Source organism: Megalobrama amblycephala, linkage group LG4 (genome assembly GCF_018812025.1).
Source record: "Megalobrama amblycephala isolate DHTTF-2021 linkage group LG4, ASM1881202v1, whole genome shotgun sequence".
NCBI lineage: Eukaryota > Metazoa > Chordata > Actinopteri > Cypriniformes > Xenocyprididae > Megalobrama > Megalobrama amblycephala.
In genome coordinates, this window is record NC_063047.1 from 28,908,206 (window position 1) to 28,935,073 (window position 26,868).

Below are 26,868 nucleotides of genomic sequence, written 5' to 3' on the forward strand. Positions count from 1 at the left end.
CAGTTGTAGTGCTTAATATTTTTGATACATTTTTTGGGTGCTATGATGAATAGAAAGAACAGTATTTCAAGCAGAAATCTTTTGTAACATTATAAATGTCTTTTACTGTCAATTTTGATCAATTTAATGCATCCTTGCTGAATAAAAGCATATCTTTAAAAAAAAAACTCTCTAACCCCAAACTTTTACACAGTAGTGTGTAGAAATTAACCAGGATTAATAAATGTTGTTTAATGCATATAATAATGCTGTTCAAATGCATTGTTCATGATGCATGAACTAATGTTACCAAATTATTTGTGGTAAAAAATATACTGCTTCATGGCGACGTGCATTTGACTATACTGTACATTCTGCCAACATCTTGGCTTTACATTTGAAATCAATGATTCTACAGTAAGTCTTCTGATATTGGTATAATCTAGTACTAATATACACCTACAGAACTACAGAAGAGGTAAAATGCCTCCACATACTCAAAATGCACTCAAACGACACAGATGCACTCCATGAGTTTTCCTCTTTAATTATACATCCCTTTGATAAGACTTTTTCCAGAGCTGAAAGTGCCCAAAAACACACTGTACACACTTTACAAGGGAAACCACAATTCAGGCAAAAACAAAAACAACTCCTTTAAATTACACCGTCTTTTGCAATGTCATCTTTTAGGAAAAATATAAATATATTTTTTTTTTCGTTACTTTTCTGTCTCACGCCACTATGGTACAGATCCATAGCACAGGCAGATGCCAAAGCCATGGCACGCTCTCTTCAGCCAATCAAATCGCAGTCAGTTGAAGGCAGTAGCAGCAGCGCCGAGACACGACGTGGATGTGACGGTACACGCATATTAACAAAAGGTCTTGCAGTTAATAAATAAGCAACTGGATTTGTCTCAATTCAACATGCAATCTAAACATCATTTTGGGAGAACAGGAAAGATGGATCCGTTCAGTGCTTTGTGTGAACATCAGGAACACGTCGAGAACATCGATAAGAAAGACGAATGTAAAAACTGCGGCTTACTATGAGAATTACTACTACAAAATTGGTCAAACATTTGAATAGCTCTGTCTGTGCCAGTGTTTTAACGCATCAAACGGTTCAGTGCAGGTTTGGTTTGCTCAGAGTTGAAGTGATAAATCAGGTGCACGTTCAAAGGAAACACACTGGGATTCGATGCATTTAAAAGGTGCAACGTGAAGGGAAACTCTACCAGAATATAGACAACACATCAAGCTAATACTTATACTCTTCCTAAAGCAGTGCTTTGGCAGCTTAAAGGAATATTCCTGGTTTGACACTTTCATGTATCGCATTGGTGGCATGTTGTCGATTACACCAGAAAATCATTTTGACTAGTCCATCAGTATAGTATTTATCTGTTTTTAGGACTATTACTTTGCATTGACATTGATATGACAATTAAGCACTTTTTGCTTCCAGAAAAAAAAAAAAAAAAATCTTAATGAAATTCCCATATATATATATATATATTTTTTTTTATAAATTAAATCAGCACCAAGGCATTACAATAAATACTACTAATATGTATTTTACAGATATTTTTTGTCACATTACAATCCTGAAAATTTGGAAGGGAAATGTGCTTAAAAAAAACAAACAAGAAAAAATAAAAGTTTATTTTACATAAAGAAAATGAAGCCTGTTTTAAGGACTATTATTTTGTATTGCAACATTATTGTCATGACAATTAAGCACATTTTGCTTCCAGAAAGATTTAAATCCCATTGAAAATACAATAACTCATGTAATATTCCTGTAATACATACATTTTAAATTAAATCAGCATCAAGGCAGTACAAAAACACTACCGTGATGTGTATAAATATTTTACCAATTAAGTTGTCGTCACATTACAGTTGTGAATTTGGAAGGGAAATGTGCTTAATTGTCATGAAAATTTCAGAATGCAAAAACAAGCAAAACAAAAAATAAAAAAGTACATATTTTACATAAAGTAAATTAAACCTGTTTTAGGACTATTCATTTGCATTGTAACATTATTGTCATGACAATTAAACACATTTTGCTCCCCCAAAAAATCTAATCCTATTGAAATTTCCATTATTCTTAAGCGATTTTCATATATGTAATATAAAGTTGTTGTTTTTTTTAAATTGAATTAAATCAGCATCAAGGCAGTACAACAAATACTACAATAATGTGCATAAATATTTAAAAAAAAAAAAATTTCTTTCACATCACAATCAGAATTTGTAAAGGAGATGTGCTTAATTGTCTAACAAAAAACGTGAAATATAATACAGGCATGACGAGAGATTGACCAGTTTGTACAAAAACACACTTATAATGGAAGTCAATGTAGCTTAACTGTTCACACAGTCAAAATGATTTACTGTCGTAATCAACATTATGCCAAAGATCTGGTGCATCGCACAAATCTTGTACTGAACTCAGAATATTCCTTCAAAAATGTACTTGATGATAACTTTTATTATGTATGGCAATTAAACTATACCATGCATGATTATGTTTATCCGGTTTCAGAGTCAAACTAACCGCCACCGTATCACCAATCACCATCAGATCAGACCAAAGCACCTTGACAGCTTTCATGATTCACCCTGGAGGTGGTGAAAACATCCACACTATTATCAGTCAAACTCCCTCTGTGATTATGTGTGTGTGTGTATCAGTGCTCACACACTCTTTGTCTGCACTGTTTTTTTTTTAGAATTTCCTGTACAAGTATTTCTGAGACTTGCGGACGACAGATATCCAACACAAGATGCGTGACACTAAGATTCGAGTGTCCCACACTACGTTTTTTTTCCCCAAAACACTGAATTCTGATTGTCTGGAGGTAATAAAAAAATCCAAACACGCATACAAAAGAAAAGAAATTAATAAATAGTACAAATGTAATCAACGTTTCGCCCATTCTCTCACTTCTGGAAGTCTTCAATTCCTAGTCAAAGCATTTGCACTGAATCCAAAGCAGTCACAGAATTCTTTGTAGTGTTTACGTGATATTTCGAAACATTGGCATGGGGGGGATATGTACACACACCAGTGCAGAGAACAGTTTATCTCCTCTGTGCATCCAGCGCTCTTAAAGTGTCAACAGCTTTTTTTTTCTTTTTTTAAAATAGAGTCTTTGTGATGTTTTTTTGTGAACAAGGAAGTGTTCCGGTTCACCTGTTTCACAGTCTGAAGACGTTATTTGGTAAACTGCTCCTCTTTCAGAAACACCGTCTGAAGTCCAGGGGCTCGTTTCAGTATTCCTGTAATCGCTTCCTCCATCCGCAGCCTGCTTTCCCCTCCTCCATTTTCATTTAACTGTGTGTCTCTGTGCCGTATGGGAGGTGAGGTGATGGAGGGATGGGGCGATGAGGTGTTCAGGAAGCTGACGGAGTTATCAAGACTCTGCAGTCTCCATCGGAACAGGTTGCGCTGGTTTAGTCAACACAGCTTCAGCTTCATTATACAGCTGGAGACAGAAACACAGTCAACATCACAGACACTATTAAACCCTAGTGGTGGACCGATATCACATGTTCAACATAATATTTTATTCAAAATTCACAGATAAATATTTATATTTTGGTTTGTGGTTGGTAAGATGTTTTAATGTTTTTGAAAAAAAGTCTCTTGTACGGAAGAGGATTAGGGCCAAGCAATAATAAAAAAAATAAAACCATCTCGAGATTAAAGTTGTTAAATTTCGAGAAAAAAGTCGAGATAAAATGTTGAGAATAAACTCGTTAAATTATGAGAAAAAAGCGTGTTAAATTTCGAGAAAAAAGTCGAGATAAAATGTTGAGAATAAACTCGTTAAATTACGAGAAAAAACTCGTTAAATTTCGAGAAAAAAGTCGAGATAAAATGTTGAGAATAAACTCGTTAAATTACGAGAAAAAAGTACTTAAATTACGAGAATAAACTCGTTAAATTATGAGAAAAAAGCGTGTTAAATTTCGAGAAAAAAGTCGAGATAAAATATGGGAGAATAAACTCGTTAAATTACGAGAAAAAACTCGTTAAATTTCGAGAAAAAAGTCGAGATAAAATGTTGAGAATAAACTCGTTAAATTATGAGAAAAAAGCGTGTTAAATTTCGAGAAAAAAGTCGAGATAAAATGTTGAGAATAAACTCGTTAAATTACGAGAAAAAACTCGTTAAATTTAAAGAAAAAAGTCGAGATAAAATGTTGAGAATAAACTCGTTAAATTACGAGAAAAAAGTACTTAAATTACGAGAACAAATTCGTTAAATTATGAGAAAAATGTCGTTAAATTTCGAGAAAAAAGTCGAGATAAAATGTTGAGAATAAACTCGTTAAATTACGAGAAAAAACTCGTTAAATTTCGAGAAAAAAGTCGAGATAAAATGTTGAGAATAAACTCGTTAAATTACGAGAAAAAACTCGTTAAATTTAAAGAAAAAAGTCGAGATAAAATGTTGAGAATAAACTTGTTAAATTACGAGAAAAAACTCGTTAAATTTAAAGAAAAAAGTCGAGATAAAATGTTGAGAATAAACTTGTTAAATTACGAGAAAAAACTCGTTAAATTTAAAGAAAAAAGTCGAGATAAAATGTTGAGAATAAACTCGTTAAATTACGAGAAAAAACTCGTTAAATTTCGAGAAAAAAGTCGAGATAAAATGTTGAGAATAAACTCGTTAAATTATGAGAAAAAAACGTGTTAAATTTCGAGAAAAAAGTCGAGATAAAATGTTGAGAATAAACTTGTTAAATTACGAGAAAAAACTTGTTAAATTTTGAGAAAAAAAATCGAGATAAAATGTTGAGAATAAACTCGTTAAATTACGAGAAAAAAACTCGTTAAATTTCGAGAAAAAAGTCGAGATAAAATGTTGAGAATAAACTCGTTAAATTACGAGAAAAAACTCGTTAAATTTAAAGAAAAAAGTCGAGATAAAATGTTGAGAATAAACTCATTAAATTATGAGAAAAAAGTCGTTAAATTACGAGAACAAATTTGTTAAATTACGAATTTGTTCTCATAATTTAACGACTTTTTTTTCGTAATTTAATGACTTTTTTTTCGTAATTTAATGACTTTTTTCTCGTAATTTAATGACTTTATTCTCAACTTTTTATCTCGACTTTTTTCTCGAAATTTAACGAGTTTTTTCTCGTAATTTAATGAGTTTATTCTCAACATTTTATCTCGACTTTTTTCTCGAAATTTAACAACTATAATCTCGAGATGGTTTTATTTTTTTTATTATTGCTTGGCCCTAATCCTCTTCCGTACTTATGCTCATCAAGGCTGCATTTTTGATTTTCTTTTCACTGGCACACCCTTGTCCTGGTTTATATCATATCTCTCTGGTCGCACTCAGTTCGTCCAACTTACACAATTTCGATCGAGATCATCTACAGTTACTACTGGTGTTCAGGAAATATGGTATTCACTTTCACTGCTACGCTGTTGAAACTCAGCTCTACTTGTCTTCCAAACCCCCTGGCTCTTTTCCTCCTGCTTTTTTGTCCAGCTGTTTAGCTGAAATTAAAGACTGGCTTTCAGCTAACTTTTTAAAACTCAATAGCGATAAAACCGAGATCCACTTTTAATCAATTTAATGCTTCTGTGATGAATAAAAGCTAAATAAAATTAAATATAGACACGTGTGTGTGTGCGCTAATTTGTGATTTTAACGACAGTCATACAATGAAGAAATATTAATCTTTAATATATTATATATTAATATTTTAATTTTTAATAATTTTAGCCAAGTATGGCTATGAGTCTGTAATCAAATGTAGAAGCTACAAACCTTTCTGAGCACTATGAACTCAGATACCTTTAGTTCAGTTGCTGTAAAATTATTTTGGTGGATATTTATTATAGAGGCGTTTCAGAGTGATGTTGTACCGGAATGAACTGCACATCCTGGAAGAGCTCTTGGATGAAGCGGCGTGAAGCCAGACGGAACATGCAGTTGGCCAGCAGGAAGGAAACCTCAGAGTACAGGCAGATGTCATCGAATGCATACGGAAACTTCTCCTTTATCCTGCAGAGGGCAGCAGACCATTACACAGGAATGAAATCAGAACACACACACACACACACACATTGCCTGGAAAATCCAGCCTCACCGCTGTACCAGCGGATGAGTCTGGTCGCCATTGAATCAATTCGATTTCTAGGGCGGAGCAAATCCGAGCAAACAGGAAACGGTGTAAACCAATCAGAGAAGGGCGGATATGATGTTAGCAAAGCGACGAGAGTCAACAGCGAAAAGTAAATAATTAATGTGTTTTTGGTCATTTAAAACTGAATTCACGGCTGAATAGAACAAACTCTCGGGTCTCGCGTGCGCAGTCTTTGTTGATATTGAAGGGACTTTCGCTGCACTAGAGTGATGCTGTTTGCGTCACTAAAAATAAACGAATCTGATTGCATGGTACGGTTTGGAGTTGACTCGAGGTGCGATGGAGGGCGGACTGACCAGACTGATATATCTTGTAGAAGATATATCATTCTGGACTTGCCAGGCAAACACACACACTCACGCTTGCACGGTATTTCTTGCTTGATCTTACGTGAGTAATCCGGTTTCGTGTCCTTTGGTACCGACTGAAGAGCTGAGGTTGATGACGAGTCGCAGAACCTCTTTCCTCAGGAGAACTCTGCAGGCTGGACCGTCCTCAGATATCGCCTTCCCACCTGCACACACGCACACACACACATTGGGTTTTATGTTTTATGGGGACTTTCCCTAGACATAATGATTTTTATACTGTACACACTGTATATAATATACACAACACAGAAAACTTTCTGTATTTTTACATTTTCAAAAAACATCACTTAGTATGATTTATAAGCCGTTTTCCTCATGGGGACCAAAAACTGTCCCCACAAGGATTTTGGATATTGCCATTTATGTGGGGACATTTTGTCTCCATAACATTGGGTCTAAATGAACCACACACACAGTTTTCTATCATCGACCTTTCATTCATACACATTAAGTAATGATATTTTCTATCTCCTAAACCACATAACAATTGTCGGTGTTGGACAATTTCAATATTTTCTTACATTATTTTGATACTGGAAACCAATAATATCAAGTTCTTTTTTTAACAGTTCATTATTTACCCTACACATTTACATATTATTAGTTCTGCTTTCCCTGGGAATCAAACCCATGACCTTGGCACGGCTAGTGCCATGCTGTACTGTACTATTATTATTATTATTATTATTTTAACTTAATTATTATATATGTTGGTATGGGAAAGCTGTAACTGGTCTGTATTTTGTGTCGTTCCTTTAAATAATTTAACAAAATGTAATTAAAAAAAACAAAAAAGTAGAATCTAAACAAAAAAACAAGTTCACTCTTTAATTAGACAAGAGTTCAAAAGAAATTTGTCAGTATAAATGTCATTATTAATTTGATGCAAACAAAAACATTAAATATTGCATATCACTATGTACCTTGATGTTATACTGTTACTGATACCCCAGTAAAACATCCACATATTTCCAGGAACTGAAAAACTCCAGAAAAATGGTTGTGAAAAGTGTAGGTTGTGTCTTAGTATGTGGTTTCAGAATCTCAGAGGTCAAACAGAACTAGTCTTGTGCATTGATGGGATCTGATCTCACCCAGTATGATCTCTGCGCTGGGAGTGCTGCTGGACGATCCCTGACTGACGGCAGCATCGCTGCAGCCCGAGATTCCTGAGAACTTGGACTGGGCGACCACCTCCAAGTGATTATGGGAAGGCTGGCTGTGCCACTGAGAGAAACCATCAGACAGATCTGCTGGAACATAAGACTAAATTACTAATTTTCACTCAAATCTGGAGACTGTAAGACTGACATTGGGATTTGAACCTGCAACCTTTCCAGTTACCACATCCCAGATCTGTATCCATTAACCTACACCACCTCTAATAACACTAGAAAGCAGCGGTATCATACACATTTACAAAAAAGATGATTTCTGAAAATTAAATTGCTTGAATTTGTGACTCTGGCAATATGTTTGTTTGCTCACCTGTGCGAGTGTGTGTGTTGTTCAGGTGGCTGTGTGTGTGAGAGCCGATGGTCGTGAGAGCGCTGCAGTAGAGGCAGTTCTGCTCCGTGTGCTCCTGTAAGCCTGTCGTCTCATCAGCGCCCAGCAGGTGGTGCTGCTCCGACCGGCTGCTGTTTAACAGCTCCGTTATGCTCACCTGAGTCTTCAGCGGACCACGACATGAATCTAAGAAACCTACAAACACAGACAGGAAAAACACACAGATTTTTCCTAAGATGTAGTGTTTCATTTTTACATGTTTATTATATACACTACCGTTTGGGGGTCAGTAAAATAAATTAATACTTTTATTGAGCAAGGACACATGAAATTGATCAAAAGTGACAGTAAAGACATTATTAATGTTACAAAAAGTGTTTTTTTTACTGTCTGTTCAAAGAATCCTGAAAAAATATGAAGCGGTGTGTTTTTAACATTGATAATAGTCAGAAATGTTTCTTGAGCAGCAAATCAGCATATTAGAATGATTTCTGAAGGATCATGTGACACAGAAGACTGGAGTAATGATGCTGAAAATTCAGCTTTGATCACAGGAATAAATTACATTTTAAAATATATTCAAAAAGAAAACATTTATTTTAAATTGTAATACTTCACAATGTCACTGTTTTTACTGTATATTTGATCAAGCCTTGGTGAGTTGAAGAAATCTTACTAACCCCAAACTTTTGAAAGGTAGTGCATTTCTATTTAATAATTATTAATGATACTAGAAATACAGAAAAATAAGGGTGATGCTACAAGCAGTCATACCATTAGATTCTCCAAAAAGAAATTTGGATGATTTTTCTCCAGCAGGAGGGCTTGTTCTCTTCTGGAAATATGAAGTTTCTTTAATCTAAAAATAAAATAAAATTTTAAATGAAAGTAAACACTTACACTCAACACATTTAAAAGACTTACAGGGAAATCAAATAGTTTTTCATAACTTGAAGAAAAAAAAAAAAAAGGTTTCTACAAAAAAGCAGAGAACTATGGAAATTTGTTTCTGCCACTAAATAAAAAAGGTAATTGCAACATTATCTCAATTCTGACACTTTTTTTCAGAATTGTGAGATATAATCTCGCTTTTGCAAGTTAAGTCAGAATTGTGAGATATAAACTTGCAATTGTAAGACAAAAGTCAGAACTGCAAGAAAATAAGTAAATTGCGAGATATAAACTCACAATTTGAAGAAAAAGGTCAGAATTGAGAGATACAAACAAGCAATTGGTAGAAAAAAAGTCCGAATTGGGAGAAAAAAGTCAGAATTGCAAGAAAAGGAGTCAGAATTGTGAGATATAAACACGCAATTGGGAGAAAAAAAGTCAGAATTGGGAGAAAAAAAAGTCAGAATTGTGAGATATAAACACGCAATTGGTAGAAAAAAAGTCAGAATTGGGAGAAAAAAGTCTGAATTGAGAGAAAAGGAGTCAGAATTGTGAGATATAAACACGCAATTGGGAGAAAAAAAGTCAGAATTGGGAGAAAAAAAGTCAGAATTGTGAGATATAAACACGCAATTGGTAGAAAAAAAGTCAGAATTGGGAGAAAAAAGTCTGAATTGAGAGAAAAGGAGTCAGAATTGTGAGAAATAAACACGCAATTGGTAGAAAAAAGTCAGAATTGGGAGAAAAAAGTCCGAATTTCAAGAAAAGGAGTCAGAATTGTGAGATATAAACACGTAATTGGGAGAAAAAAAGTCAGAATTGGGAGAAAAAAGTCTGAATTGAGAGAAAAGGAGTCAGAATTGTGAGTTAAAAAGTCACAATAATCTCCTAAACGGTTTAATTCCTTGGCAGAAACAAGCTTCCATAGAGAACAGTGGTCGCTACAGCTAAGCTCACTGCATTACTGCAAGTCTACGGGGATATTTTGAAGTCATTTTGTCATCAAAAGTCTGATCTACTCAGGAAAGTGACAGCATCCTTCTCCTAAATAAGCCACACAATCAGAGTTATGTCATGTCCATAGTGGGAGCAAAAAAGTTAAAATACTGCACCTTCAACTGAATCAACACTCATGAAAACTGATTCAAATTCGCATAAACCTCCACATACACATTAATAAAAGTACACGACAAAATGTACCTGAAACATTTGGTTGATGTCCAGGGGTAGCGCCAGGCCGATGTAGTCCTCGCTGCAGCCATAGGTGGCGCTAGAGACCATAGAGCGCATGGAAGAGGAGCGCTGCAGGGTGGAGTGATTGATCGGACTCAGCAAATCCTCCTTATCCAGAGACGCAAAACTCAGAGCTTTCAAAAACCTGAGAGGAGAGCGAACACAAGCACACGCACTGCAAAACATTAGCTCTAATCGCTTTTATTACAATGGTCTACGAACAGTCAACAACAGCTATTAATCAAAACCTTTACGACTGACACAACTAAAAACATTTTATACCTACTCCTGGACATCCACCTTCAGCAAATAATTTGAATCCTGACACAAAATACCTGGCTGTAATTTTGATTAAACATAAAGGCTGTATCCGTGTACACCAAATTAATAGTATGCAATAGTATGCAGATAGTATGCCAAGTCTTCTAAAGATATTTCCAAACCTTTTTAGTTGTTTGAGTCGAGTTTGTATTGGATCTGCAGGAGTAGATCAAGCATCCCAGGTCAGCACCACATCAACAAGGTTTGTGGTTTTCCTAAAGCAGTGTTTCCACAACCATCTGACCGAGTCTTTGATATGTATTAGTATCCAGTCACTCACTCATCATAAAATGTGAATGAATGAGTGAAAGATGGAGAAGTTATTTGGGGGAAATGACTGGAAAAGTAGTCGCATGGGACGGGATGTTGCCTTGTACTCTACAGTGTTTCTATGATGGAAACTCTACAGTGGTCAGAGCTAATGAGGGGATCCTACACTTGAGCTGCTCTACCCACCATGGCACAAGAGTTCTGGACACTCTGCGTTGGGAGTTGAACGGCCCAGAATAGCTTTTATAAGAATACCTGAGGACCAGCAAAAAACACCCTGAACTTTAATTTCACTTTCATATAGGAGTGAATGTCACAAACTTGATAAGAACATGTCCAAAGTCATATTTCAACCCAATACATATACATTATATATGTATATGCCCAAACCCAAAACATATATATATATATATATATATATATATATATATATATATATATATATATATATATATATATATATATATATATATATATATATATATATATATTTATATTAGGGCTGTCAATCGATTAAAAATTTTAATCTAATTAATTACATACTCTGTGATTAATTAATCTAAATTAATCGCATACATAATTTTTGCTGTGAAAGTATTAAATATTTCAATTCAAATGAATAAATGCAGGGTTTTTCCTGGGTCAAAAATGGTCTTCGGTGGTGACAGACATGGTCATCCACACAAACAGTAAAAAGTGCCCTACTACCCACGTGATCTGCGAGCCCGATACTGACAATAAAGTACCCGTCACTCTCACTGTAATTCTTTCTTGCCCTCTTTGCAAAAGAGGGCAATTTTATAGCTTTGTAAGAGAAGATGCTTTTTTGCTAAACCTGAAAAGTATTAAAAAGTAGAATTTAGAAGTTATATTAACCAATAATATAATTTTCTACCATATACAATTGAATGCACCTAGCTAACAACAACTTGCTTTGTTCTGTTTTCACCTCACTCCAGTCTAAACTAACTGATTTTATAGGTAGGCCTAATTTACTACACATTGTCATTTAAATAACCTGAAAATATTGTGGATTATTAAAGCTAATTTTACTAACCACTCTTGCTAAATGGGGTAAGCACACTTATGTTCTCATTTCAGAGTTCGAGTAAATGATTCATTATAGACCGTGTGGACAGATCAGTTGTTGTCATGATTCATTAAAATGAATCTGTTCAAATGAGTCATTAGGTCGCGAATTGGACATTAGTGGACGTTGACGCGTTGCGTGCGAATCGCAACTGTTATTAGGACATCGCAAAAGATCGCGCACACGAGGGAGGAGCTCTGCTCGTTCTGTCCGTCAGCGCACCAGTCATTTCCCTCCTTCATACAGTCGAATGGTGGCTAGAACGGCTCCAGGTTCAAAGGTCAATACAGAATGGATTAATCTGCGTTATTTTTTTAACGCATTATTTTTTCTCAGATTAATTAACTGAAATTAACGTGTTATTTTGACAGCCCTAATAAATAAATATATATATATATATATATTTATTAGGCGTGTAATGGTGTAATGGTATTCGTCCCGAACCGTATGGTACAGATGTCTCAGTTCATGCAGTTAGAGGATGAATACAGTTAGTTACAGGTGATCCACACTCCAATCCAGAAGGGGGCGCACGCAGTAATACAATGCTGTTTGTGAACCGCCACAATAGGAAAGAGAGCAGAAGAAGAACAGCGCATACACAAATGACTTGAGCGCTTGAAAACAAAGTCCACTAGTTAGTGTGCACATATCGAATGTGTCTTTCTGCAATACTTTGAAATGCTTCCGCACTGAACTGTGCGTGAAACGTTGAAAATTAAGTATAGGAGGGTTGGGCTTAAGCTTTGAATGTTTAAATATAGTTTAAGTGGAGCAAAAAAGAACTAAGTTGTCTTAAGAAGAAGGTTTTAGGACAACTTTGACAAAAGGTTTTGATCCACTTCAAATGTTGATTACTGTAGTTGCTTATTAGCATACATATTAATAGGATATTGGCTGCTTATTAGTATTTATAAAGCAGACATTAATGCCTTTGTCTGCATGACCATATTCTACATCCCATAATCCTACCCAATACCTAAACTTAACAACTAGCTTACTAACTATTAACTATTATACATACATATATATACATATATATACATATATATATATATATATATATATAAGCTTATTCAGACTTTTTGGACCATCATGACACATTTTTTATGAAAATCAGAATTCTGATTTTTTTTTTTTTTGTAATTCTTATTAATCTTATTGCTACTTTTTAGATTGTCATTCATGTAATTAATAAAATAATGTACATTACAGTAATTTTTTTCTACCATAAATTACCATAATTGTATAATTAATTAATCATCAGACAGTACAAAACAATTACAGGTATCTATAAAAACTTGTAATTTTTTTTTCTTGGTAAAATAAATTTATTTATTGGAGATAATGGCTCACTGAAAAAAAAAAAAACTGTCCTAAAATTAGGTTTTATTTTCTTATGCAAATTATAATTAGATATTTTTCCTTCTGATTTTGGGGTAAACTATGACCTGGACATGTTCTTGACATGTTTAGTGATGAGATATATATATATATATATATATATATATATATATATATATATATATATATATATATATATATATATATATATAGAGAGAGAGAGAGAGAGAACTAGAAATAATTATGTACTGAATTTGGATAAAAACCAAGTAGTAGTTAAATGAAAGCTGAAAAAATATTAATGACCAAGTACCTGCGTGGGGTGAGCCGTGAGTCGAGGCTCCGCGTTTTCATGGTGATTGTGTCTGTAAACAGTACATCTTTAGCTGGCGATGCCAACGCCTCGCTGTGTGACAGAGACGGGTGGATCCTTTGCTGCTGCAGGCGTTTGAGCGTGGCGTATCCTAGCGCGTCACGGGGGCTTGTGTAGATGTAGCTGCAGTCCACCAGGCTCTTGATGGTGGCCACAGAGGGAGATTTCAGCGACTGCGCCCTACGCGGCAAAGTGTGCGCCGACCCGGGAGGAACCAGCGAGGTGGAATTGGACTTGGACAACAGGATGTGGTTATGATTGGACTGAGGACTGAGCGAGTGTTGCATTTTCACAGTTTTGGCGCTTACCACCGTGTTGAGGCTGGCGCAGTCCGTATCCATGGCCATGGCAGAGGGGGGCTCTCGGGAAGGGGAGGAGCTCATGGAGCTGATGCCACTGGTTGTAGTGTCCGTGTTGAAGCTCTGACTGCGGCTCTTAAACGTGCCGCCTCCCGGCAGAACAGAGGCACCGTCACATGTCAACCGCTCCCTGCTGCTCCGCTCTCTCTTATGTTGACCTCTGCCCTCTGAATCTGAGCTCCCCTCAGTGGCGTATGGTTCTGCTAGTGCTTTTATGCCCACAAACGAGGTCTCAAGGCTAACCGTCGGGCTGCGGGGCATGCGACTGCCGTTATAAAAGACCTCGCTCTGCCCCGAGTGGCCTGGAGAAAAGTTTGAGGGTTCGGTTACGGTCCGATTACGCCTCAGGAGCTGGAGCTCCTCGGGTGATTTTCCAGCATTGATTGTGCCTTTAGTGTCAGTGGGGCTTCGCCCCTTCTTACTGGGAAGGGACAAGGAGTTGAGAAAGCGGTTTCTGAGATGCGAGGGGGTGAGGATGGTGAAAGGGCTTCTGTCCTTTGAGGTTTTTGTGTGCATGGAGATAGAAGAGTCCTCGTACATGTCCAAACCCTCGCGGTCGTCATCCATGAAATACAGACCTGAGAGCGACACATGCAATATTACAATAGATGTAAAATTCAAAACAACAGATTGCAATGATTATTTATGCATACAATGTTTGTTGTGCAAGTGTGGATACTACAATCTGTTACTGTTAACTAAAACCAAAACTACAGTATTAATAATAGTTTTTGTTAATTGAAATAAAGCTCAAATATTAGATCAAAAACTTAAACTTAAATGAAAATTAGAAATGTTGCCTTGGCACCTAACTGAAATAAGATTAAGTACTAAAATAACTAACTAAAATTGAAATAAATATAAATAAAAGCTAAATAAAAGAAACTAATAAAAATTACATAAAAAACATAAAATTACTTAGTTGCTCTAAAATTAAAAATTAAACTGAAAATTTAAAAAATAAAAGCTAATTCAAAATATTAATAAATACTATAATAGTATATAAATAATACTAAAATAACACTGACGACAATAAACATGAAATACTATTTACATAACCCAATTTACTTCCATAATCTGGCATAATAGTGATTGAAACAAGATATATAATTTAATCATGCATAAAAGTAAATAAAAAATAATAATAAAAAAACAATGCATTTTTCCCCTAAATTAGTGCTTTGTCTTGATTTCCACCGAAAATGAAGTGGAAAAAATAAAATATTTTTCTAAACATCCCTTAAACAACCTCGATTTATTAAAAAAAAAAAACAATTCTAGTAAATAATTATATTAAATAAATAAGATAAAGTAAAGAAGGATTTCATTTCTTTCATTTATCTTGAAATAGAGATAATAGGCATATTTTGGCATATTTAGAGGATTTAGAGGTGAAAAATGGCAATATTGTAATAAAAATATTATGCAACTCTGCAATATAATGCAATTATGCAACTGCAAATAGAAAATCTATCTAGTTTAATGATGCTTAGACATTTAGACCAAAAAACTGATTAAGCCCCTTAACACCAAGAACAATAACTATATTTGTTCTGCTGTACACAAATAAAAATATTTTAGTCAGTGGGGTCCATCAACTGTTTGGTTACCCATATTCTTCAAAATATCTTCTTTTGTGTTCAGAAGAAAGAAACTCAAACAGGTTTGGAACAACATGAGGGTGAGTAAATGATGACAGAATGTTCATTTTTGGGTGAACTATCCCTTTAAGAAAAGTTTTCAGGCTGACGTGAACCGTGTGCATTGACTCACTGGGTTGACTTTCGCTCTCGCTGTTGTGGCGTGAGCTGGTGGACTCAGAGTTGAGACTGAGCGTGCTGGGCACAGACGACAGTTCGCTGGGCAGCGGAGCGTCCACTTCCTCAGGGACGACAGGCCACTGCTGCCTGCGGCTGTGCCGTACAGAGTCCCATCCCAAAGCCTTCAGCACATCGCCGCCCTGCCGCGTCCGACTGATCACGCCCAGCACATACACACACGTACTGCACAGACAGAGCTGTTCGTTACTTACTGGACATATGCTGCAAGGTTATTTTATCTCTTTCCCTGACAGATTTTTTTTATATATATATATATATATATATATATATATATATATATATATATATATATATTTTTTTTTTTTTTTTTTTTTTTTTTTTTTTTTTGCCAGCCACCACCAGCAATTTTGATAATTTTCACAAACCTTTCATGGACCACAGAATATTTTGTTGTATGAATATCTCCACATTTTGAACAAAAAGAGATTCTGTACTCTTTTAGAAGTTGTGTAATAGCGCCCCCTACCATTTAACAGTGAAAACATGTAAAGCCTGAAAATTCTGTCAATGGCGGGGAAAGAGTTAACTGTATTTTACACCATTACTATTTTAGCACTTTGGAAAAACAGACATTGAGAGTGTCAAGAAAAGAAATGTTCACATTTGTAAAATATGAAAATATGTTCAAAATTTGAAAGAAGTTTCTTCAGCTCACTAAGACTGCATTTATTTGATCAAAAATACAGTAATAACAGTAATACTGTGAAATATTATTTTCCTATTTTTATTTGTACGGATCCCCGCACGTGATTTACTGTTTCGTTCACCCCAATTTATAAATCATTAGCACGTTTTAGTAAATCGAGGGAACGAAATAGTAAATCGTGCGCACGATTTAGCCTGCTATTTTTTTTTCTGCATGTCATGTCCGGGGCTCCGTATATTTTAGATATTTTGACAGCTGTATTTACTCCAGTCCAGTGTCACATGACCCTTCATAAATCATTCTAATATGTTGATTTGCTACTCAAGAAACATTTATTATTTTCAATGTTGAAAACAGATATTTTAATATTTTTGTGGAAAAACTTATTCAATTTAATGCATCTCTGACAAATAAAAGAATCAATTTCTTTAAAAGAAACCTTTCTGACCCCAAACTGCAGGCCTCTTGGTTTCCGATAGATGCCGTCTATGGGCATTAAGCTGCAAATAGCCGAATATGTTCCTATATTAGGCAGTCTTACCCACGTATGGACAGAACCTCACAGTGCTGAGCCAGAGCAATGATATCTGGAATCACATTCTCCTCCTGTAGGAGGTTCAAACCCCAGTTCGAGCTGCCAATGTTGCCCTGAAACATTTCAAATGTTAAACATTAAAACCATAAACACCACATACAAAGAGACATTTAAGGACATCCTTAGCTACTCAACACATACAGTAAGTAAAAACCATCACTGACCAGAGCCCATAGCGCAGCCTTCAGCTGTTTAACACCTTCCCATTTATCCAACACTGGAGATCGAACTGTGTAGCTAAGATCCGGGATAACACCCTAACAAATACATAAATTAACAAATAAATCCACAAAAACACACAAAGCTATAGAGTGACAGCGAGTAGCATGTGCATAATCAGGTACCTGAGCTTCCAGCAGCAGGCAGCCGGTTTTATCATGGACCAACTGCCCATATAAATGCACAGGGAGAAAGACATTTGGCCTCTGTAACCTACAACATGAGAGCGAGAGATATATACTGCAGTTAAAAACAAAAACAATATGAGTATGCTCCATATTCATATATTTTAGTATTATTTATATACTATTATAGTATTTACTAATATTTTTAATGAGCTTTTATAGTAACACTTTACAATAAGGTTCCATTTGTTAATATTAGTTAAAGGGGTACTTCACCCCTGGAAAGATGAATGTGTATTTAAAATTGGTCATTTATGTAGTAGAAATGTGAAATTATTTTTGAATTTGGAGCTTTCTAGACTGAGAAAAGGCAGAAAATGTATTTTTGACTAATGTGGATGAAAGACAACAACTCCCAGAATGCACTTGTTTTGCTGCCCTTTCGAGGCCACGCCCAAACCACGCCTATCGGTTACAGGTGGCATTACCAGGAAAATTCAAACAACTAGGCTTGCTTTGTTACATATTAATTCTATAAATCGTGAGTTAGTTCATCCATTTACAGCGAAATGGTGCTAAATTGCTTTGTACCTGGATGTACACCCAAAACCAGGAAAGGACAAGTAAGTTTCCATCATTTTCCGATTAAGTTAAAGATTTGGAGCGATGTAAACAGTGGCTGCGGGCCATCAAACACCTGACGTTTGGAGATGACACCGTTATAGAAAACCTAAAAAACCGCAGAATATGTAGTCTCCATTTCAAGCACGAGGACTACGAACCAAATATCCTTGCAATGAAGAGAACCATTTTGAAGGACACCGCGATACCATCGATATTCACTTTCCCAGAGGACGAACAGCCTGGGCATCTGGTACTAAGCGTATTCGCCTAGAGGTAAGACTCGCTGATACTAGACTGATAACACAGTAGCCTATATGTAGTGTTGTAGGTAGCAGTAAAACTGCAAACTTAGCAAAGTAACGTTAGATAGACAATTACATATAAGTTGCATATAAGTTGACTGTTATCAAAGTAAAGCCACTGTTCTGTAAAACTGAGTTAGTCCATTTATCTATGCTAACGTTACCACAAAAGCCTGTTGCTGTATTGGTTGAGATGACTGCAGAGACCGATAAATTTGCGAGATGAACCACTGATGTAGTGCAGACAAAATAAAGTTAATTACTGTAAGCTTAAAAATATAATTGACACCCACTTTTGATAAAATCTTTGATCTATGTCCGTGAGTAACCTCAAACGCGCATATGTATGGGCGTGGTGAAAAAATGCGGAACGACCTGCTATTACTGGCTGTAGTTTTAAGCCTCTGGCCAAAAAAGCCTCCGATGACGCAAAATGACGATTTTTGCATCATCGGAGGCTTTTTTACAGAATAAAAATGCATAAATCTCTCATCTCGGGCTGATATGAAGGGGGAAAGCACGGTAATTCGAAAATACTAGTGGTATTCTACTAATACAAAACTTAATGCTAAATCCTGAAGTAACCCTTTAACATGAACTAACATTACAGGACAATCTCATGCACCAAAAATGTCAGAAAGGGCATTCATATGCATGTCCTTCAAAAATGAAATTTAGCCATGATGTCCTCAGTGAGACTCTTATGTTGGTACATCCCAAAACATAACATTTGTAATGCCTCTCACTCAGGGTTGTGTCTATGCTAATAGGGCAGTTCATCACCTGATGTGGGTGGGGTTTCTCCCTAACCTTAAGTATGTGCAATAGTAGTGGTAATTTGCTAATATATTAAGAACTGACTTCTTCATTTACAACATATTTACAAGATAAGCAGTGCTTAGACCTTTGGTTGCTGCGCCGGACGTAGTTGTCTCCATCAACAGGTTTGCGGTATGTTGTGAGAGCTTCATTCATATGCTCTTCAATCATGTCCACATACTTCAGATTATACTCCTGCAAAAACACACATGGCTTAACACTTCTTCATTCAAGAGGAACAAACAGACACAGGCGTGAAACAGACTGAGACAGAGTTATTGTTTTGATGCCTTCACCTTCTGCCATTTTTCTAGCTGTTTGTTGACGTAGCCTCTTTCGTTGAGGTAAGAGAAGCCCTTTGGGATGGACAGAAACCTACAGAGGAAAACAAAGAGACATTTAACATATTACATTTATTCATTTACCAAACAACTTACAAATGAGGAATACAACAGCTTATGAACTTATTTAAATATTTAATTTTACACAGTTAACAGATTCAGATATTGTCTTTATATGATATATGATATATATATATATATATATGACTGTTAAATAACGTGACTAAATAAAAATTATATAAATAAATGGCATAACTGGATATTCAGTATTTATCAGTAAATGATGGAGAAAGCTCTATGATGGTACATTTTTTAAATTAAAAAAATCTCATGGACTTTCATCAAAAACTATTTGCATTTTTTTGTATAATAAATTTTAAAAACATTAATAAAATGTAGATTATTGCAGCACCAATAAAACATCTTTGCATATTACATGCATTTTTCATTTAAAAGGTAAGTTGCATTAAAATTTGAAAGGAAATATGAATATAAATAAGGCAATTCATATTGTTATTAAATATCAAAGTAACTCCAAGCAAAAGAGAAATTTGAGATTAAATTATGAAAATTAATTAATTTCAATAATCGATTTAACTGTGTTAGGATCAAAATTTGCTGGAAAAAAATTATTTTTAAGCAATGCATTTATGTTGTAAGCATACAGTAACTAAAAACCAGGACTGTTTTACCTCAACAGCAGCAGAAGGCCTTTCTCTCCCAGGTGAGACAGAGCAGGTTTCATGTGGATCAGAGCATGCAGGTTGGCCTGGAGTGATCACAACACATCAGAAATAAAAAGCATCAAAGTTGCTGTAGGAAACAGCATCCTGGGTAACACATTATAACTTCAAAATACAGTATTACATTATTTAATACTTAGCAGATCATTACCTAAATATTTAAAACATTTTCACATTCATTTCTGAAACTACATGAAAAAATGATCTGCATTAAATCAGCTTCCTGTAGCTGTGATGCTAATTACCTTGTCTTCACAAGCTTCGTCCAGGATGTCCAGTGCCTCCATGGAGACGGTTTTGTTGTGGTCATGCAGCTGGGTGACTAGCAACTCCATTCCCCAGTTACTGAAGAACTCAACATTAGCACGCAGCAGCACGCGCAGGTGTTTGGTGGCGTACAGACGGCAGTTCTGTAGCAGGACATACAGGGAGAATCAGTCAATCACTCATTCACATCAGTCTGAATTCAAATATACAGTCAGAAAGGGTTTTCCACTTGAAAGGGTTTTTTTTTTTTACAGGAATCATATACAAGATAAAACAGTTATCTGACATATAACAAATCTTGTGTTTCATTAAAGAACATGAATGAAATGCAGATTACTACAGAATCAGTAAAACACCTTTACATTGTTGTATTTACTGCTATTTACTTGTTTAAAAAAAAAAAGAAGTTATTTGCTTGCTTTTAAAGGGGACCTATAATGCCCCTTTCACATTTAAGTCTCTGGTATCCCCAGAATGTGTCTGTGAAGTTTCATCTCAAAATATCCCACAGATCATTTATTATAGCTTGTCAAATTTGCCCCATTGGGGTTTGAGCAAAAACACGCCATTTTTGTGTGTGTCCCTTTAAATGCAAATGAGCTGCTGCTCCCCGCCCCCTTTCCAGAAGAGGGCGGAGCTTTAACAGCTCACACTTCAGTTGCTCAACAACAACAAAGCTGGAGAATCTCACGCAGCCAAAATGAGGATTGTCAGTAACGGTGTTCAGCCTTACATTGATCAAACCGGAGTCGACACTGATGGAGAGACTCAGGAAGAAGTTACAACTTTTAGAATGAAACTGGATGTTTCTGAATGGTTAGTGGATACATTTATGTAGTTTCTGTGGAGTTGATTCAACTCATCGACTAGCATGTGCCATCATGTTAATCTTTTGTGCAAATCCAGCGTTGAATTGACCCTCGTTTGTGAAGCAGTCTGGCGTAAAATGACGGCATGGCAACAACACTCAAAGTTCAATGCCCTTTGCATTGAACTTTGAGCGTCGTAACTTTGCAGATGTTGTTTATGCTCAAACAGCAACATTACACACTTACTAAAGTTAAAAATGTGAAATCATAATCAAGTTAATGGCATATATAGGTGTTTGAATGCCATGTGCTTGAAAAGTAACTGCAATACCTAAAATGATATTGACGTAGAACAGGATGAAATGAGCAAAAGGTGTGAAAAATTAATTCATGAACAACGTATGCAACTAACCACAAAGGTTAACAAGAGGGAAGAGAAAGTTTTAAAACCACAAGCGGAGATGAAAGTGACAAAGACTACAGTAAAGAAGAGGAAGAGTGCACTAAAAATGACAAATATCGTAGGAGGCGGCGGAAGAACATCCAGCTATTAGACATGAGTCACAGAAATTGATATTCCTACAACAGTAAGATTGGATCAATGAAACAGAATTGGAATTCCCCAAAAAGAAGTATAAAAAGACGCAGATGCTGCCTGAAGTACACCTGATACACTATCGAGGGTAGCTAAAAATCTTAGCTGATTTTGAGTTTGAATTTTTGCATTAACTGCTTTGTACTGTAACCAATAAAAGAAGTGTTTTTATTGTTATGACTGCCTCCTGTGAGACTTTACTAATAACTACAAACTGAGCCTCAAAAAGAACAACCACAAGAAAGACTTCTACATCACTCCTGAAGAACTTCAACCTGCTGGTGGGTGAGTACTTATAATAACCTGAATAATCATAGGGCTAAAGGTGTAAGATATAAAGACACACCATCTAACAACATGAAATAGGTCTATATATATATATATATATACACATATATACAGTACAGTCCAAAAGTTTGGAACCACTAAGATTTTTAATGTTTTTAAAAAAAAGTTTCGTCTGCTCACCAAGGCTACATTTATTTAATTAAAAATACAGTAAAAAACAGTAATATTGTGAAATATTATTACAATTTAAAATAACTGTGTACTATTTAAATATATTTGACAAAGTAATTTATTCCTGTGATGCAAAGCTGAATTTTCAGCATTGTTACTCCAGTCTTCAGTGTCACATGATCCTTCAGAAATCATTCTAATATGCTGATTTGCTGCTCAATAAACATTTATGATTATTTTCAATGTTGAAAACAGTTGTGTACTTTTTTTTTTTCAGGATTCCTTGATGAATAGAAAGTTCAAAAGAACAGCATTTATCTGAAATACAAAGCTTCTGTAGCATTATACACTACCGTTCAAAAGTTTGGGGTCAGTAAGAATTTTTATTTTTATTTTTTTGAAAAGAAATTAAAGAAATGAATACTTTTATTCAGCAAGGATGCATTAAATCAATCAAAAGTGGCAGTAAAGACATTTATAATGTTACAAAAGATTAGATTTCAGATAAACACTGTTCTTTTGAACTTTCTATTCATCAAATAATCCTGAAAAAAATATTGTACACAAATATTTTGTACAATTGTACACATTAAATGTTTCTTGAGCAGCAGATCAGCATATTAGAATGATTTCTGAAGGATCATGTGACACTGAAGACTGGAGTAATGATGCTGAAAATTCAGCTTTGCCATCACAGGAATAAATTTCTTTGTGAAATATATTCAAATAGAAAACAGTTATTTTAAATTGTAATAATATTTCACAATATTACTGTTTTTTACTGTATTTTTAATTAAATAAATGTAGCCTTGGTGAGCAGACGAAACTTCTTTTAAAAACATTAAAAATCTTAGTGGTTCCAAACTTTTGGACTGTACTGTATGTATATATATATATATATATATATATATATATATATATATATATATATATATATATATATATATATATATATATATATATACACAGTACAGTCCAAAAGTATGTAAATATATATATATGTATGTGTGTGTGTGTGTGTGTGTGTGTGTGTGTGTGTGTGTGTGTGTGTGTGTGTGTGTGTGTGTGTGTGTGTGTGTGTATCTCTTACGTCAGTAGCTGCCGTGAGGATCTTGGACAGAATGACTCGAGCGAGTCCATCTCTGCTGTAGTCCAGAGTGGAGACCGTTAGTTTCAGCAGGTGATCCTGGTTTTTCATCGAGCACAAGTTCAACAGACTGTACAGAAGAATCAGAACCAAACACAGTTAATCATACTAATGCACCATAGTATTAACATGATTGGAAATACTTTTTTGTGCATATTTACAGTTTATTTGTGACAAATTTTCAGTAATGTTCAAGGTTTGCAGGAACACTAAATATTTGTAAGGTATGTTTTTTCCTGAACATGAGACTATGGTAATACCACAGTTAAATGGAGCAACATGATACCACCATGACATTTTTAAGTATCCTAGAGTAACAAGTAAGGCTTTTGTTTATGAATATGGTAATAATTCAGCACCATGATACTGTATATTTTAATGTACCATTCGTTACCATTACTGTAATATGGTACTGCCACAGTACTTTCACTTTTTCATATAGCCAGAATAATAAAGTTTATCAGGACAATAAACATATTAAATTGTGTGTGTTCTCACCACTGAAATGCACCACATTTCTCCAGCATTTTGACTCCGTTTGGCTGTGAAGACAGAGTACCCAGAAACAGGAAGTAGTGCTGACTGAGGGTGCTAAGGAGGCCATTGCTATGGAGACTTCGTTCAGGTTTAAGTCCAGAAGAGGATGTGAGCCATTGGACAATATCTTTCACAAACTCTTCTAAATACCCCTGGCCATCCTACAAAAACAGAAGACAATAAACCAAGTTAACTGCTACTAGTTCTGCATGATTTAGGGGTAAAAAAAAAAGAAAAAAAAAGAAAAAGAAAACAACAGGCTTGCTGTGCTTGATTGTAGGGTTGCACAATTTGGCCAAAATGTTGTGATTTTATATCAATATGGCTATAAAATATTAATAATTAATATAATCATTATTGTTACTAAATAAAAATATACAAATTTCTTAATAAAAATAAGATATATACTAATAAGAAATATTACTATTGTATTATTTCACTGTGAAATAACAAAATTGAGTATTTAAGAAAATAATTAAATAATAATTATATTTTACATTGCAACTGTAAAATTACAATAATCAATTTCTTCATTTTCTGACTTTTATTTTGAAGGAACACCACAGGGAGCCCTTAAAGTTTCTCTTTGGTTGATGAGCGTTTCACATGGTTTCTGCAGGTTTTTATAAAAGTATAGACCTTTTTAAGACCAAGTAAAGAAAATTTAAGGAATAAATGAAAGGGAAAACAATATGTTAATATGTTCTCTAAATGTAAATATCTTGTGAGAAAAACAATAAGTTGTATTAGCAACACTTCTGAGATTGATGTTACAACTTACAAAAGATATCCATTACTTTTTGATTAATTTTCACTAGAATATAATAGAATATAACTAGAATAGCCCTAACTGCTACTGTGCTTCTTATGGAGTAATTTAACAAAGGTTCGGGGGTCTAATTTTTTTGCCTTCTCACCTCTTCCGAATCCAAGAGGAACTGGTTGAACTGGCAGCCTGCTACCGTCAGCTGTCTGGCTTTGCCGTGATCCAGCTCCAGAGCTGAGTACAGCTTACTGCTGGGCTTATAGAAATACAGCAAGCGCCTTACAAATCTGCACACAAACACACATACATTAGGGATGTAGTCTGTGGTTATTTCTTGCTTTGCAAGAAAATGCAGCACATGTCTGATGTCATGATGTGTGCACCACACTCGCTGGTCTTACTTGTGCATCTGCTCGTCCTTGTTGTTTCTGAGGTTAACATTTGGCCACTAGAAAAGGAAAAACAACACCACACATTAGAAGGATCGGTAAGATTTTGTAATGTTTGTTAAAGAAACCTCTGCTGCTCACCAATGCTGTGTTTATTTGATCAAAAATACAGTAATAAAACTAATATTGTGAAATATGATTACACTTTAAAATAACTCTTTTCTATTTGAATATATTTTAAAATGTATTTTATTCCTGTCATGCAAAGCTGAATCTTCAGCATCATGGTCACATGATCCTTCAAAAATCATTCTAATATGCTGACTTGTTCCTCAAGAAACATTTTTTTATATGCCAGTTATTATCTAATGCAATGACAATGACACATTTAAAAGTGAGACTAAAGTGTAAAGGTCACTGTATAGCACACTATCATACTATATGCAATTTATGAAATATGCATCATTTATACTGTACACAGCATGTGAATTTTCTGTATGCATGGGATACTCAGATCACCATCTTGACTCACTATTTGATTGAACTACTAAAAAGCTGAGACATTTGACAGAATTCCGGAATTAAACACTCAATGCAGTAACAATTCAGCATTCTACACTGAGAAAAATAATCAATTGTTTATCATATCCGTTTCACATACCATTTTTCAAAATTAGTAGGCAGTAGGTATACTGTATGGCTTTAGGTTTTACCTTCAGTATAGTGATGATCAGAATCCAGTTCCAGTCCAGGTTCTGTTTGTGATTGAGGACCTGACTGTCCCTCAAGTTCATCATCAGCGCTTCTTCAGTGTCCTACACCACACAAACAACAAACGACTCAGAAACAAAGTCTTCTGTTGAAGTATCTTACTATATTAATCAATATATACATTGTGTGAATTTCATAAAACCATGTCCAAATCACTCCAACATGCCAAAAAAGGAAAAAAATATTTAGCAAAAAGAAATTAAGCCCATCTTTAGGATCATAAAAGGATCACTTTTTTTACATTGTGACATTATTATGCCAAACAAGCACATTTTGACCCTCAAATTCTTAATACCATAATGCATCTGAATGTTTTTAATTCCAATTATTCTCAATGGTGATTAGTATTCATGTAATTAATGTTATTTAGTGTTATTAAAATGTTAATGTACTATATATACACACACACACACACACACACACACACAGTGGTCCGAATTCTTTTTACAATAATTCATTGTAAAATCATTCAGATTTTAGTTTTTCAAAGAAAGGGTTTGTTTTATTTCTCATATCTTTTTAGATAACTATAAATCTCAGACAGGTTTAAGTAGTTTGCCATGTCTTATGTAAACGGAAACCCTACTGAAGTGTCTTGAAACGTGCAGCATTATTCAATGTGTTGACGTAATTTCAACTGAAACAGAGATAGAGCGGGACATATCGAACAGCTTCGCCCGTTTTTAAAATAGCCTATAGTGTTTTATTTATATCACAGCTCAGCCAGAGCCCTTGAGCTCAGTAAAGCTTTAGTTTCCTTCTAATCTCTAACAGTTTATCCAACTAATCTTCTCTATATCACTTTAAAATGCAGCATTTTGTGAAGAATTCAAATGGATCCGATATGTTTTGTGGTCTGTACCGACTCGCGCATATGATCCGCTCTGTGCTCTCGTGTCTCTGGACCAGAGCAGACTGCACACACTGCAGCGGTTCGCATGA

General features: G+C 35.0%; 1 protein-coding gene across 4 annotated transcripts in view; it reads right to left on the reverse strand.

Annotated features, from left to right (window-relative positions):
* Nucleotides 1-501: 501 nt before the first annotated feature.
* rictora (RPTOR independent companion of MTOR, complex 2 a) overlaps nucleotides 502-26,868 on the reverse strand; it is a 41,087-nt gene continuing 14,720 nt past the window's right edge. Inside the window, exons 18-38 of one of the 4 annotated variants that reach the window (XM_048188716.1) lie at nucleotides 25,869-25,970; nucleotides 25,168-25,214; nucleotides 24,918-25,053; nucleotides 23,962-24,161; nucleotides 23,407-23,533; nucleotides 20,432-20,596; nucleotides 20,136-20,212; nucleotides 19,399-19,477; nucleotides 19,188-19,297; nucleotides 17,358-17,445; nucleotides 17,178-17,270; nucleotides 16,960-17,066; nucleotides 15,705-15,934; nucleotides 13,513-14,509; nucleotides 10,142-10,319; nucleotides 8,825-8,909; nucleotides 8,033-8,245; nucleotides 7,639-7,794; nucleotides 6,564-6,687; nucleotides 5,893-6,031; nucleotides 502-3,478 (exon numbers count right to left, since the gene is read on the reverse strand). In XM_048188716.1, the coding sequence (XP_048044673.1) occupies nucleotides 3,407-3,478; nucleotides 5,893-6,031; nucleotides 6,564-6,687; nucleotides 7,639-7,794; nucleotides 8,033-8,245; nucleotides 8,825-8,909; nucleotides 10,142-10,319; nucleotides 13,513-14,509; nucleotides 15,705-15,934; nucleotides 16,960-17,066; nucleotides 17,178-17,270; nucleotides 17,358-17,445; nucleotides 19,188-19,297; nucleotides 19,399-19,477; nucleotides 20,136-20,212; nucleotides 20,432-20,596; nucleotides 23,407-23,533; nucleotides 23,962-24,161; nucleotides 24,918-25,053; nucleotides 25,168-25,214; nucleotides 25,869-25,970 (3,525 nt within the window). In that variant the 3' untranslated portion in view covers nucleotides 502-3,406. Of the gene's footprint in view, nucleotides 3,479-5,892; nucleotides 6,032-6,563; nucleotides 6,688-7,638; nucleotides 7,798-8,032; nucleotides 8,246-8,824; nucleotides 8,910-10,141; nucleotides 10,350-13,512; nucleotides 14,510-15,704; nucleotides 15,935-16,959; nucleotides 17,067-17,177; nucleotides 17,271-17,357; nucleotides 17,446-19,187; nucleotides 19,298-19,398; nucleotides 19,478-20,135; nucleotides 20,213-20,431; nucleotides 20,597-23,406; nucleotides 23,534-23,961; nucleotides 24,162-24,917; nucleotides 25,054-25,167; nucleotides 25,215-25,868; nucleotides 25,971-26,868 lie in introns of all 4 variants that reach the window. The other 3 variants (XM_048188714.1, XM_048188715.1, XM_048188713.1) reach the window with 3 other exon arrangements.